Here is a 15,698-nt window from a genome sequence, read left to right as displayed (position 1 = left end):
ACGTAGCCGATGAGGTGTAGCACAATTCGCAAGTTCGTGCGACATGTGCCTGCAATATCGTCGTCAGAATTCCAAGAAATACTCCGTTCTGGCACACGTGCCTGTATCCGCTCGCTGATCCAAAACACAGCGCAAAACCCAGATACATTTTCTACTGTGTATACAGTTCACAGGCAGACTCGTTGCGTTGCATCTTGGGTACAAGTAATCAGTTGTGTGTACAAGGAGGTTAGGTTTTTGTAGTATCCTGTATCAGTCCTTAAATCTCAATTTGCAAAGGCAGAGTGAACGAAAAATAATACTCTGAAAGTTATTGAAGAATTTCGCGAATGGCATTCGTTGTGGGCTCCCACATCCCGCAATTACAAAAACAGAAACGCTAAACGAGATTTAATTCATGACCTTGCGTGTTTATTCGACGTTTCCGATAAGGAGATGGACAGTAAATCACATAACCTGGGGTCACAATTCCTCAGGGAATTCAATAAATCTGTTTCTTTGAAGACATCAGGTCCTGGAAGAGAAGAGATTTGCTCATCAGAATGGTATGCCTTCGAATTGTTGCTCTTCCTAAAGGATATAAACAAACCAAGAACAAGTTTATCCACGTTTGAGGTAAGTTATAGCATATTTATTTTACATTATTTGTATCAAAAATATTTATTTACATAACAATCTGGAATGTAATTGTGTTATTTACACTTGTGCACTGAAAAAGAAAGCATTTTCTGTGAATTTAACATTCATCACTGAACTAAACATACAAATATTGCCACTGCACTTGTCCTTCGTCGGTGACAATATGTAACAAATTCATTCCTCACTTGCTTCGCATCTTCGGCAACATTTCTACACGTTCTTGGTAGCCATGTGAGTGGTGTTGGTCTCTACATCTCCCAGGTTCTATGGTCCCTCATTCTATATTTTCATAATTGAAACTGCCTGGCGGCGAATAAATTGTGCGAGCTTCTCGATTTCTTCGTAAGAAATTGTGAAGATAAATGCAGCACAAAGTTACAATACTTGCTATCTGGGGCCAAGGTGAATCGGTTTTCGTAGAACATGAAAGACTGATGATAATATGCCAAAGGCATTTTCTACAACTCGATGGGCTCTACTGAGCCTGTAATTACATATTCTTTCTTATGACTCTCTGGGAAGGGCTTCATGACGTGTTGTTGTAATGCGAAGGCATTATCAGCAACAATTGCGTAGTGTGTAGACACTGTTCTTCCAGACAGCGATTTCGTTCCTGGTACATGCAGCGCACCTGCTTGAAGGGCTTTGTTGAAGCTTGTACGATTAAATACACCTCCATCTGATACACGTCCTTGTACTCCCACATCTGTATAAATAAACTGGTAGTTGCCATCTACTAATGCCATTAAAACAATACTGGAAGTGTCTTTGTAGTTATAATAACTGCTTCCAGCATATGCAGGATTAACTACGCCCCTATGCAGCGAGGGCAGTTCCAGGGAATCTCAAATTCTCGTGCAATTTCCTCCCACTGTGCTTCAGAATTCGGTACCTGAAAAAAATAAACAAAAAGTCTGAAGAATGTTTTCCTATTTTTTTTATATTTTTATTTTAGTGTACGTCGGAAGAGAGAAGTGAAGAGGACACAACGCTGGAAGAGGAACAGAGTACCTGCAGAAAAGAATAGAGTACCTCAAGTACACAATCAGAGCCATCAAGTCAACCGCAGAAGAAGGCTAAAATTATCAGCGGTAATCTAAACACATCAGATGATGCTGCATACGAGGTGCTCAAGTGCACCAGCCAGCACATTCTAGGGAAAAAGGACAACAAGTCCATGTCGTTTTCAAAATATGTTGAATGTCAACTGAGAGAAATACGGAACAATAAACGTTTAACAATTTTACAAAAAAGATACAAGAGTTGATTTCCGAAGCAAAAATGGAAGAGCTCGAAGAATTTGGGTGTACAAGTGAAGTAACTGAATTGAACTTTGGGAGCAGTCCGAAAATGTATATATTTTTCAGAAGATAACTGAAGTTGTCAAGTAGTAATAGCTTTTTAATTTTAAATTTTCATTTAAATAAAAGGTAGATAAAGATAACGGGTCCTACATTAATTTCTCCTTGAAGTGCCTTTATTGTAGCTTGACACACTTTTGGTATTATATGAATGATTTCGGATTTGGAAATCCTATGCATGTACATCAACGAGCCATACGAATCTCCAGCAACTAAAAAGCATAATGTAATGGCAAGCTGTTCAGCAGGAGTTACAGCATCTCGAAAATTTGTGTCCTTTAATGTGTAGTATTGGGCAGTCATATTTAATAATACTTCAAAGTCCGTCATAGACATACAAACAAAATTTTTGAAACCCTGTTTGTCTTGAAGTTTTAGGTCACTCATCACTGAACTGTAAGCTCCATGACAACACCATTTACTGAGAAAATTACGCACCCACCATCTACATTCCTTTCTCCGAATTTTATTCTCCCGTTTTACAATTAGATTCACAGCGCTAGCGCATAGAAATTAAAGTTCTGCACCAGATGCCATGTTGCGCGAAACTGACTCGCTACATATCGCCAGTGAGAACGCTCTACCTGGCTACTTGTGCCGAGCACATCTCCCTGAACTAATTCGCGAGTACAAAATGCCGAGATACTTTTCTCCGTGACTTGTGCCGGGTACAAATCTCTGCGACAAATCCCTCATGGTAAACATAGCATTACAGTTTACAATTTTTTTACTTTATTTAGAGTATCTGTGTGGAAATTAATGCATTCAGGTGTTTTATTATTGATAAATTATTTGATATATGAATGAGGATTCCAATCAACAACAATGACAGATCAATCTTCTGTTACTCAACAAACGAAACTAAAAAACTGGCTAGGGTAGAGAGAGAGAGAGAGAGAGAGGGAGAGAGAGAGAGAGAGAGAGAGAGAGAGATGCACTTGACTAATTACAACTACAGATAGTATTCTTTGCAAGATCCCAGACCAGTAGTATAGGATTTAGATCTAAAAGGTATGAAGGAAGCCAGGTAGGGAATCATTTTCTTGCAAAATTTTGCTGGTGGAAAAAAGAGGAAAAAGTTGGTGCTCCTTCATTAAGACCAAATGTTCAGGTTTCCTTGTTTCTACCTATTTTTAATTTTTTTCTGTCCTATTTGATAGTCCATCACTTTAGAGGAGAAGTGACCATGAAACTAAACTTTGCGTTCACAACAATGGATCTTTTTCTGGCACTGTTCTTTGACAATACTCATTAGAGATTGTCATTATGCAAAATTTATTAACAGTGTAGTGTGTATAAAAATAAATATATCACTGGCCACTTTAGTTATGTTGCTTAGGCTCCATTTAAAACCAAATCCCCTAAATGGAACAGTTTTTTCTAAGTTTCTTTGCTAGCCTTGAAGTCTTTTGTGACAAAAGCTGTCAAATTTTTGCAGTTACAGTTCTCATTGTCTTGTTCATAATATCACAGAAATTGTTGTCTAATACTACATTTATTTATGTCATCAATGTAATATTTATTGTGTGCATTTTACTTGTTTTGTTTCAAGGCAGATACTTGAATACTGCTGCAGTTGGCATCATATCCCTCCTTCCATTATTTGCACACCAATGACTTTCTTGTGTCTTCTGTCTCTGACTCTGTCACACCACTTTCCCACCTTTCTCATTGTCATTGCCAGTAAAATTAATGATGTTAACAGCAAGTTTTACCTTCCTGTAAAGGTATTTTCTGTCTTCACTTTTCCTGGATGCTTTTCAGGCTTGCACTGCATTGCAACAATATATGCCACTTTGAATTAGAACATTAAGTCGTGATGAAGTAAGTTTGTACTATGGCTAGATTACCAATTCTCCTCGCAAAGAAATAACATAATATTTTCTTATTTATTATCTAAAGATAAGAACGGAGGGAAAAATAATATAAGTTTAGGTAAGAGAAAAAAATATGGAAAAAGTAGAAATCTGATGGAGAGAGAACAAGAACAGTAGGTAAGTTAGAAAGCAATGTACAAATAACAGATTCACAATTGAGATGGGCAGGAAGAGAATAAAAGAATAATCTTTTTATATGTAAACACAATTTATTTATTTATCATGTGTAGACCTAAACTATTACTGTTTGTATTCCCATATAAACAATACTATTAAAAATGCATGATTTTGGCAACGAAAATTAATTTTCAAAATGTATTGCAGTCATTATTAGTCTCCCATGTTCTGTCACACTTTCCTTTTCCAAGAATCCCTTCTCTGTTGAGTACATGCATGATCGATATGCAGACAAAAATTGCAAGCTGAGTGTTCTGTTTGTGTATTCTGATTAATTGAAGCTGCATGCAGCATGTTTGTAGTTCTTTTTGTCAAATCCAGTAAGTGTTACACGATGATTTAGAAATACATTGAAACTCTAGAGCAAAAAGAATGTCAGATAATTTTGAAACTGATTATTGAAGACTTTAACAATGCTAATGTTAATGTCATTTTATACATATAGAAATATTTAGTTGCAACACACTAACATTCTTCTTCTCAAAAACTTTCCTTGAACATTTGGTTTGTAGTTACCAAGTAGTGACATATTTGCTGCTTTCTTTTAATCAGTTTTTTGTGTTAAGTTTTTATTGTTTCTGTACCAGTAAATGCACAAAAGTCCATTGAAATTACATTAATTTTGTTGTTGTTCCTATTTTTTCATAGTAGTTGCATATGTTTGTGTTGAGGAACTTTACATTAAGTTGGGTATTGTATTTTTAAGAGTAATCTGTGAATTGCTAATAATCATGCGAATGTGAAATACTTTACTTGTTAGTATTAATTTTGTGTATTATAACACTTTGAAAAAGAAGTAAAGCACCAGTTGTCAATTTGTAAAATTTTAAAATTGTCATGAACATATTATTGGTGCAGTGAGTTGATTTTCATGTAATAAGCATTTTAACAGTTATGGTGCTATTGGCTATGAAGACTTGAGCTGCATAAGAATTGAGAAATACTTAAATAGCATGGGCCACTATTTCAGGTAAGACTTATGAGACGGTAGTAGCATAATATCAGATTAAATAAGCACTATATACTGAAAGTACGACTGTCTAATGTTAGGATGAGCATTCTTCCAGTTTAAATGGGACACACATATCTCGGGGACTTGTTCATCTACAGAGAAAGTTTCAATACTACATAAATTATTAGTGTCTTTGGTAAGAGAGCTAACATTGGTAATTAGGCACAGACTTGTCAGCTGCAGTACAATGAGCTGCAACTGATAAACAGTTCCCATGACTGAAATGAGAAGTGATCTGATGTATGAAAGAGAAGAATTTTTATTCTATAGAAGCCAGTAAATTATGTAGAGAAAATTCACAACAGTGTAAATGACTTTTAGGGCTTTAAAATGAATTTTTTTTTTTTTTTTTTTTTTTTTGGTCTTAAGATGAGGAATAGCAAAACTAGCACTACTTCCAGTGCTTCAGATTTGATAGAGAATGATGTTTGTCTGTCATTTCCCATTGTATAAATGGAAGAATGAGTACAGACTATCATACACACACACACACACACACACACACACACACACACACACACACACACACACACCACACACACACAGCTTTCTGTAGAAGAACTTAAAATATGTAGTACATGTTTAAAGGTAATGATAATAAGATCATAAGAATAGCAAACTGTGATGTTTTGGAAACTGGGTGAGTTTGCAGATACTAGGAACTGGAATAGTTCAGAAAATACAGACTGAAATCATCATCATTGTCTTGGACAGTTTCCAGCCACTGGCTGGGTCTGTCGGGAACACAAGCCTCTCCATCCTGTTCTGTCTTTCCACCATTCCCCCTCTTCCACCTTCGTCCAGTTCTCTCCTCTTCTCATCACACATTCCTTCACTCCCTTTACCCATCTATCTCTTGGTCTTCCTCTGGGCCTCTTCCCCTCCAGTTGCAGATCAAACATCCTCTTTGGAATTCTTCCCTCATGTGTCCATACCACTGCAGTCTTGATTTTTCTATCCTGTCCTGTACTGGTTCCTCCTTTAGTCTTTCCCTCACATACACATTTCACAATCTGTCTCGTCTTGTTACACCCAACCTGCTCCTCTGGAACTTCATTTCACTAGCCTGTATTCTACTTATGTTGCTTTTGTGCATTACCCATGTCTCACTTCCGTATGCCAATATGGGGACAAAGTAGGTTCGGTATATAATTCCCTTGGATTTCTGTGGCACCTCCTTGCTCCAAATAAGCCCCCTAATGCATTTGTAGAACTGCCCTGCTTTTCTGCACCTTGAAGTTCTCTACCACTTGTAGTTTTTCCCCTCCACAAGTTATATCCACATTTGGCCTATTCTTCTTCCTTGTTGTGACGATTATTTCACTTTTCTTTGCAGAGAAATGCATTCCATATTGTGCTGCCGTTGCCTCCCATGCATCTAACTGCTCTTGCACCTCCTTCTCGCAATTTCCCCATAACATCAGGTCATCGGCAAAAAGCACTGCTTTCATTTTATGATCTCCAATTGCATCTGGTACTTGCTGTTGGATTTCATCCATAACAATAATAAACAATAAAGGCGAAAGTGCACTTCCCTATCGCAGCCCATTTTCCAGCTTGAACCATGCAGTACGTTCCCTCCCCACTTTCACACAACTTTCACTTCCCTCATACATTTTTCTGACTTTTTGTGTTATCTCTTCATCTATTCCTTTTGCGTTCAGCACATCCCAGAGCTTGTCCCTACAGATACTGTCATACGCCTTCTCAATATCCAAAAAGGCCATGATTAAGTCCTTCCCATACTCATAGTGCCTTTCCTGCGGTTGCCTTACCGCAAATATGAGGTCCGTTGTTGATCTTCCCGGTCTGAAACCGTACTGCTCCTCTTGCAGTCTACTTTCAATACTGCTTCTTATTCTCTTCTCCAGGATCTTTTCATAGATTTTTCCACAGTGGCATAGCAGGGTGATTCCTCTGTAGTTCACTGAAGTCACAGGAAGTAAATAAGTAGGTGCAATAAAGATGATGTTACAGAGTGGGAAGATGTGAGACACCTCTCAGCTGCACATTCACTGAAATCAAATTCTACTGTGCACTGTTGTATATTGATATTATAGGCAATATACACTGAGTAGACAGAAGTCGTGAAATACTTCTTAATATTGTGTCGGACCTCCTTTTGCCTGGCATAGCACAGCATCGTTATGTGGCATGGATTGAACAAGTTGTTGGAAGTCCCTGCAGAAATATTGAGGCATGCTACCTATATAGCCATCCATAATTGCAAAAGTGTTGCCAATGCATATTTTGTGCATGAACTGATCTTTTGACTATGTCCCACAGATGTTTGAAGGGATTAATTTCAGGTGAGCTGGGTGGCCAAATCATTTGCTCCGACTGTGCAGAATGATCTTCAAACTAATCACAAACACTTTTGGCCCAGTAACATGGCACATTGTTATCCATAAAAATTCCATTGTTGTTTAGAAACATGAAGTCCATGAATGGCTGCAGCTGGTCTCCAAGTAGCTGAACATTACCATTTCCAGTCAGTGATCGGTTCAGTTAGGCCAGAGCACCCAGTTCATTCCGTGTAAACACAGCCCACACCATTGTTGAGCTACCACCAGTTTGACAGCTCAGGTCCATTGCTTCACGGGGTCTATGCCACACTCAAACCCTACCATCAACTCGTACCACTGAAATCGAGACTGACCAGGACACGATTTTCCAGTCACCTGTGGTCCAATCGATATAGTCACGAACCCAGGAGAGGTGCTGAAGGCAATGTCGTGCTGTTAGCAGAGGCAGTTATGTCAGTCTTCTGCTGCCATAGCTCATTAACACCAAATTTCACCACACCGACCTAACGAATGTGCTCACAGAACATCGCACGTTGATTTCTGCTGTTATTTCGTGCAATGTTGCTTGTCTGTTAGCACTGACAACTCAATGCAAACAGCACTGGTCTCGGTCATTAAGTGGGGACCGTCAGCCACTATGTTGTCTGTGGTGAGAGGTAGTACTTAACATTTGGTACACTCTTGACACTGTGGATCTCGAAATATTGAATTCCCAAAGAATTTCCGAAATGGGATACCCTGTGCGTCGTACCGCCAACTACCATTCCACATTCAAAATCTCTTAATTCTGCTTGTGCAACCACAGTCACATCAGAACCCTTTTCTCATGAATCACCTGAGTACAAGTGACAATTCTCCCAGTGCACTTCCCTTTTATACCTGACAGTACCTGCACCTGTACATGTGCATGTGCATGTTGCTACCCTCATCACCTCAGTGTGTGGTTCACTTGAGATCACTTTGTATGTATTCTGGAGGGACTTTCAAGGCCTGTGCCACTCATACTAAAGTGTATAACTGGAAGTAATGCTTTCACACAGTCAGTGCATTATGCTAAATCATCCTGAGTAGTCACTCTGAGAATTTCGATGTCATATTGATTTTTCCTGAAGAGCTTTCAATTTAATAAACTATATATTTAAGTGAAACGTCCACATCAATCTTAATATCAGCATCAGAATAAGTGTATTGGCTGAAAAGGTGCCAAAACAGGAACAGGTGCACAAGTTAAATTAGTAACGAATTTCTAGCTTTTGGAACAGTTAAGTAGTTCCTTTGTAGGAGTAAAGGAAATGAAAAAATAGAACAGTTAAGCTATACTGCACCAAATTCTGCATTAGGAATACACAACATGTAGAAATAAGTTCCAAAGCAGTATTAATGAGCTTTTGAAAATCTAATACAAGATATTATGTAATCCATATGAAAGTGAAAGATACACATCTACATACGTACTCAGCAAGACATCATACAGTGCATGGTGAAGGTTACTGATTACATCAACCAGTAACAAATCAATAAAGTCAAACATCCACCTTCTGTTCTGCAAACCTGATGTTCTCATATCATTTTGCAATTTTACCTTAGATGTTTAATTAGTGTGACTATTTCAAGCAACACACTACTAATACTGTATACGAATGTTACATGATTGTTTTTCCTATTAATCTGCATTAACTTATCATTTTTATACATTTCGAGCAAGCTGCCATTCATCTCACCAAAGATAAGTTGTGTCTATCTTCATATGATTGCTCAGTGATGACACCTTCCTGTACACTACAGCTTCACCACCAAACAGCCATAAACTGGTGCTCACCCTGTCTGTCAGATCATTTATGTACATGGAGAATTAGAATGTTCCTATTACACTTCCCTGGGCGCTCCTGATGATACCTTCATCTCTGATGAACACTCACCATCGAGGACAAAATAATGGATTCTGTTACTTAAAAAGTAAATATTTTGTTCGTATGTGGGCCTCCAAGAATTTTGTGAAAGAAAACATTGTCTGTAGTACGTTGTTATTTATCCTTTATTTGCTGCGCATGTGGCCATTTTGACTGTAAGTCATTTTATGGCACCTACAAAAATACATGAATGCGGACAAATATTACATTAAATACTGTGAAATATTGTTAACCATAACTGCAATTGGGTTTACTTTCCACAGAGGTAGTCTTACTTATTCATAAGCAGTATGCTATATTTCCTATGTGTTGTGGCATACATTCGGGGGAAAAGAAATAAGAAAAAAAAATTCATATATTCATCCGTATGTGGAATAATACATCTGTATTGCAGTTTGAGATCAAAACCGTCATACTAGTAGCAAATAACCACTTCATCTCTTGTGTAGACCACAAGATTTCTATATTCAGACAGTGGCAGAAATCAGCCATTATGATCTCTAGAAAGAATACATTCAAAGATTAGACAGACGACCATCAATAATATTCCTCTGTGTACCTTATATACTTTGAAGTTGTGCCAGTAAGTGTAATTTAAGCTTATTTCTAGGAACATATTTTGTGAAACATGCTACAACGTTAAAATGAACCAAACAATGGAAAATCCAGAATGGAATGTATAATATTAAATATAAAAATAAATAATTATAAGAATTATGAACCATATGTTACAAAGTCAAGGTGATATGCATAAACTACACATTATAACATAGTAATTGGGGTAGAAATCCAAATATGCATTTTAAGCGATGTGCATTTTCTATTGAACCAAGAGTGCAACAATCTGTTTTTCCTCAGCATTTTCCAAATTTGATTATTAAACAATAGAGTGATTTTTCCATCCTTTATCTGCATACTTGGCACACACATCTCCAGAGCAAAGATGTAGACACAGAAAATGAAAGATACACAAAAGCAGGAAGATGAAGGACAAGATTGGAAGGTAGCGGGTAGGAAGAGGAGAGAAGACCTGAAAGGGGAAAATAGAGAAAGTATGATTGTAAAATGTTGTAAAAGGAAACAGCAGCATAGAAGTAATGATGATGTGAAATATTATTTAAAAAACAGAGGAATGAAGAGTGTTAAAGATAGTGGAGATGCAAAGGGAGGAGAACAGACCATAATTTTTTACCAGGCAGATGGGGAATCCCATTAATGATTTGAAGAGGTAGTTTGTTTCAGTTGAGCCTCCAAGAAACTGGGTGTTGCATGAGGGCTAAATATTTTGGCAAATACACTGATCACAACTGCGTTATGTGCTCAGAAATAGAATACTGTGTGTTGCTTATCGACTTTCATTCCGACTTGAGCTCGTAAGTCGTCATACCATTAGACATTAATAGACAGAACTTGCATACTATTTGGCATATTATAGTTTAGAAATCAATTTGGAAATGTAGTTGAAAATTTCAACATGGCCATCCTCATGAAAAAGAACCTTGAAAATGAGTCATACATATATATTTTATAAATTAGAATCATTGCCAGCCACCTTCTAACTAATCTCACAAATTACATAATGAGCAACAGAGATGATTTTTGTAGCCTTTAACCTTGAACTACAGAAATCAGTTAACCTTTCTTGAAAATCCACCACATTTATATCAAAGTAGAAAAATATCACAGACTGGGTGACAGTATAACTATCCCAAACACACCTCTGTTCACTGTCTCATGTTTTATTGTACAGTGTTCCATTGAAATCAAGCTCACTTATTTCAGGATGACATTTTGAACTTGACACAAATTTCTGCAGATGGTGATTTAGCAAGATTTGTGTGCTAAATGGGAAATCAGTATCTAAGAAAAAGTCTCGTTAATAATAATAATAATAATAATAAAACCCGTGGAGGCCCGGGAAAAGAATAGGCCTCCGGTATGTTCTGCCAGTGAAATATGTCTGCTTGTGTCTGTATATGTGTGGATGGATATGTGTGTGTGCGTGTGAGTGTATACCCGTCCTTTTTTCCCCCTACGGTAAGTCTTTCCGCTCCCAGGATTGGAATGACTCCTTACCCTCTCCCTTAAAACCCACATCCTTTCGTCTTTCCCTCTCCTTCCCTCTTTCCTGATGAGGCAACAGTTTGTTGCGAAAGCTTGAATTTTGTGTGTATGTTTGTGTTTGTTTGTGTGTCTTTCGACCTGCCAGTGCTTTCGTTCGGTAAGTCACATCATCTTAGTTTTTTGATAAATTATTTAACAGTTACACTGCAGACCCATACACTGTCCCTGATACACTTACACAAGGAATAACTTATCTGAAACTTAAAGATCAAGCAGACAGAGCAAACCCAGCAAAATATCACCCCTTAACATGCCTACCAACAATATACAAAATATTAACTTCAGTCATTACACAGAAACTAATGACACACACAACACAGAACAAAACTATAAATGAAGAACAAAAAGGCTGCTGCAAAGGAGCACGAAGATGTAAAGAGCACCTGATAATAGATGCAGAGGTGACATATCAAGCTAAAACTACGCATACATTGGTTACCAAAAAGCTTTTGATAGTTTCCCTGTCTCACGGTTACTACAAATATTGGAAATATACAAAGTAGATCCTAAATTGATACAGTTCCTAAACATAGTAATGAAAAATTGCAAAACCACACTTAATATCCAAAGAAATTCAAATAATATCACATCACAGCCAATACAGATTAAGTGTGGAATATACCAAGGAGACTCATTAAGTCCTTTCTGTTCTGTCTTGCTCTGAACTCACTACCAAACATGCTAAATAATACAAATTATGGATATAATATTACTGGAACATACCAACACAAAATCACAAATTTGCTATACATAGATGATCTAAAAATACTGGGAGCAACAAATCAACAACTCAACCAATTACTAAAGATAACAGAAGTATTCAGCAATGATATAAATATGGCTTTTGGAACAGACAAATGGAAGAAAAATAGCATAGTCAAGGGAAAACACACTAAATATGAAGATTACATATTGGATAACCACAGTGACTGCATAGAAGCAATGGAAAAAACAGATGCCTATAAATATTTAGGATACAGACAAAAAGTAGGAATAGATAATACAAATATTAAAGAAGAACTAAAAGAAAAATATAGACAAAGACTAACAAAAATACTGAAAACAGAATTGACAGCAAGAAACAAGACAAAAGTTATAAATACTTATGCTATACCAGTATTGACCTACTCATTTGGAGTAGTGAAATGGACTAACACAGACCTAGAAGCACTCGATACACTTACACGATCACGTTCACAATGCCACAAATATAGAATACATCACATACATTCGGCAATAGAAAGCTTCACATTAAGCAGAAAGGAAGGAGGAAAGGGAATTATCGACATAAAAAACCTATATTATGGACAGGTAGACAATTTAAGAAATTTCTTTATAGAATGATCAGAAACTAGCAAAATACACAAAGCAATCACTTATATAAATATATCGGCTACACCACTGCAATTTCATAACCACTTCTACAACCCTTTAGATCGCATAACATCAACAGATACGAAGAAAGTAAATTAGAAAAAGAAAATTATACATGGCAAGCACCTGTATCATCTAACACAGTCACGCATCAATCAAGATGCCTCCAACACATGGCTGAGAAAAGGCAATATATACAGTGAGACAGAAGGATTCATGATTGCAATAGAGGATCAAACAATAAACACCAGATATTGTTGTTGTTGTTGTTGTTGTTGTTGTTGTTGTTGTCTTCAGTCCTGAGACTGGTTTGATGCAGCTCTCCATGCTACTCTATCGTGTGCAAGCTTCTTCATCTCCCAGTACTTACTGCAACCTACATCCTTCTGAATCTGCTTAGTGTATTCATCTCTTGGTCTCCCTCTACGACTTTTACCCTCCACGCTGCCCCCCAATGCTAAATTTGTGATCCCTTGATGCCTCAGAACATGCCCTACCAACCAGTCCCTTCGGCCAGTCAAGTTGTGCCACAAACTTCTCTTCTCCCCTATTCTATTCAATACCTCCTCATTAGTTATGTGATCTACCCATCTAATCTTCAGCATTCTTCTGTAGCACCACATTTCTAAAGCTTCTATTCTCTTCTTGTCCAAACTATTTATCATCCATGTTTCACTTCCATACATGGCTACACTCCATACAAATAGTTTCAGAAATGACTTCCTGACACTTAAATCTATATTCGATGTTAACAAATTCCTTTTCTTCAGAAACACTTTCCTTGCCATAGCCAGTCTACATTTTATATCCTCTCTACTTCGACCATCATCAGTTATTTTGCTCCCCAAATAGCAAAACTCCTTTACTACTTTAAGTGTCTCATTTCCTAATCTAATTCCCTCAGCATCACGGACTTAATTTGACTACATTCCATGATCCTCGTTATGCTTTTGTTGATGTTCATCTTATATCCTCCTGTCAAGACACTGCAAATTCCATTCAACTGCTCTTCCAGGTCCTTTGCTGCCTCTAACAGAATTACAATGTCATCGGTGAACCTCAAAGTTTTTATTTCTTCTCCATGGATTTTAATACCTACTCCAAATTTTTCTTTTGTTTCTTTTACTGCTTGCTCAATATACAGATTGAATAACATCGGGGATAGGCTACAACCCTGTCTCACTCCCTTCCCAACCACTGCTTCCCTTTCATGCCCCTCGACTCTTATAACTGCCATCTGGTTACTGTACAAATTGTAAAAAGCCTTTTGGTCCCTGTATTTTACCCCTGCCACCTTCAGAATTTGAAAGAGAGTATTCCATTCAACATTGTCAAACGCTTTCTCTATGTCTACAAATGCTAGAAATGTAGGTTTGCCTTTCCTTAATCTTTCTTCTAAGATAAGGCGTAAGGTCAGTATTGCCTCATGTGTTCCAACATTTCTACGGAATCCAAACTGATCTTCCCTGAGGTCGACTTCTACCAGTTTTTCCACTCGTCTGTAAAGATTTCGCGTTAGTATTTTGCAGCTGTGACTTATTAAACTGATAGTTCGGTAATTTTCACATCTGTCAACACCTGCTTTCTTTGGGATTGGAATTATTATATTCTTCTTGAAGTCTGAGGGTATTTCGCCTGTCTCATACATCTTGCTCACCAGATGGTAGAGTTTTGTCATGAATGGCACTCCAAAGGCTGTCAGTAGTTCTAATGGAATGTTGTCTACTCCTGGGGCGTTGTTTCAACTCAGGTCTTTCAGTGCTCTGTCAAACTCTTCACGCAGTATCGTATCTCCCATTTCATCTTCATCTACCTGCTCTTCCATTTCCTTAATATTGTCCTCGAGTACATCGCCCTTGTATAGCCCCTGTATATACTTCTTCCACCTTCCTGCTTTCCCTTCTTTGCTTAGAACTGGGTTTCCATCTGAGCTCTTGATATTCATACAAGTGGTTCTCTTTTCTCCAAAGGTCTCTTTAATTTTTCTGTAGGCAGTATCTATCTTACCCCTAGTGAGACAAGCCTCTGCATCCATACATTTGTCCTGTAGCCATCCCTGCTTAGCAGTTTAGCCCTCCCTGTCGATCTCATTTTTGAGACGTTTGTATTCCTTTTTGCCTGCTTTATTTACTGCATTTTTATATTATCTCCTTCATCAATAAAATTCAATATATGTTCTGTTACCCTAGGATTTCTACCAGCCCTCGTCTTTTTACCTACTTGATCGTCTGCTGCTTTCACTACTTCATCCCTGTGCTACCCATTCTTCTTCTGCTGTATTTCTTTCCCCAATTCCTGTCAATTGTTCCCTTATGCTCTCCCCGAAACTCTGTGCAACCTCTGGTTTAGTCAGTTTATCCAGGTCCCATCTCCTTAAATTCCCACCTTTTTGCAGTTTCTTCAGTTTTAATCTACAGTTCATAACCAATAGATTGTGGTCAGAGTCCACATCTGCCCCTGGAAATGTCTTACAATTTAAAACCTGATTCCTAAATCTCTGTCTTACTATGATATAATCTATCTGATACCTTTTAGTGTCTCCATGGTTCATTCATACAACCTTCTTTGATGATTCTTGAACCAAGTGTTAGCTATGATTAATTTATGCTCTGTGCAAAATTCTACCAGATGGCTTCCTCTTTCATTTCTTACCCCCAATTCATATTCACCTACTACGTTTTCTTCTCTCCCTTTTCCTACTCTCGAATTCCTGTCACCCATGACTATTAAATTTTCGTCTCCCTTCACTACCTGAATAATTTCTTTTATCTCATCATACATTTCATCAATTTCTTCATCGTCTGTAGAGCTAATTGGCATACAAACTTGTACTACTGTAGTAGGCATGGGCTTCGTGTCTACCTTGGCCACAATAATGTGTTCACTATGCTGTTTGTTGTAGCTTACCCGCACTCCTA

At 37.6% G+C, this 15,698-nt stretch overlaps 1 protein-coding gene across 1 annotated transcript in view; it reads left to right on the top strand.

Moving 5' to 3' along the window:
- Nucleotides 1-237: 237 nt before the first annotated feature.
- Nucleotides 238-15,698, top strand: part of LOC124805294 (protein unc-13 homolog B) — a 473,759-nt gene continuing 458,298 nt past the window's right edge. Inside the window, exon 1 of the mRNA XM_047265806.1 lies at nucleotides 238-615. Within this exon, the coding sequence (XP_047121762.1) occupies nucleotides 436-615 (180 nt within the window). The 5' untranslated portion in view covers nucleotides 238-435. The remainder of the gene's footprint in view (nucleotides 616-15,698) is intronic.

Source organism: Schistocerca piceifrons, chromosome 7, assembly GCF_021461385.2.
Source record: "Schistocerca piceifrons isolate TAMUIC-IGC-003096 chromosome 7, iqSchPice1.1, whole genome shotgun sequence".
In the NCBI taxonomy this organism is placed as follows: Eukaryota; Metazoa; Arthropoda; class Insecta; order Orthoptera; family Acrididae; genus Schistocerca; species Schistocerca piceifrons.
Note: the sequence above shows the minus strand (reverse complement) of the source record. Positions and strands in the feature narration are given on the sequence as shown.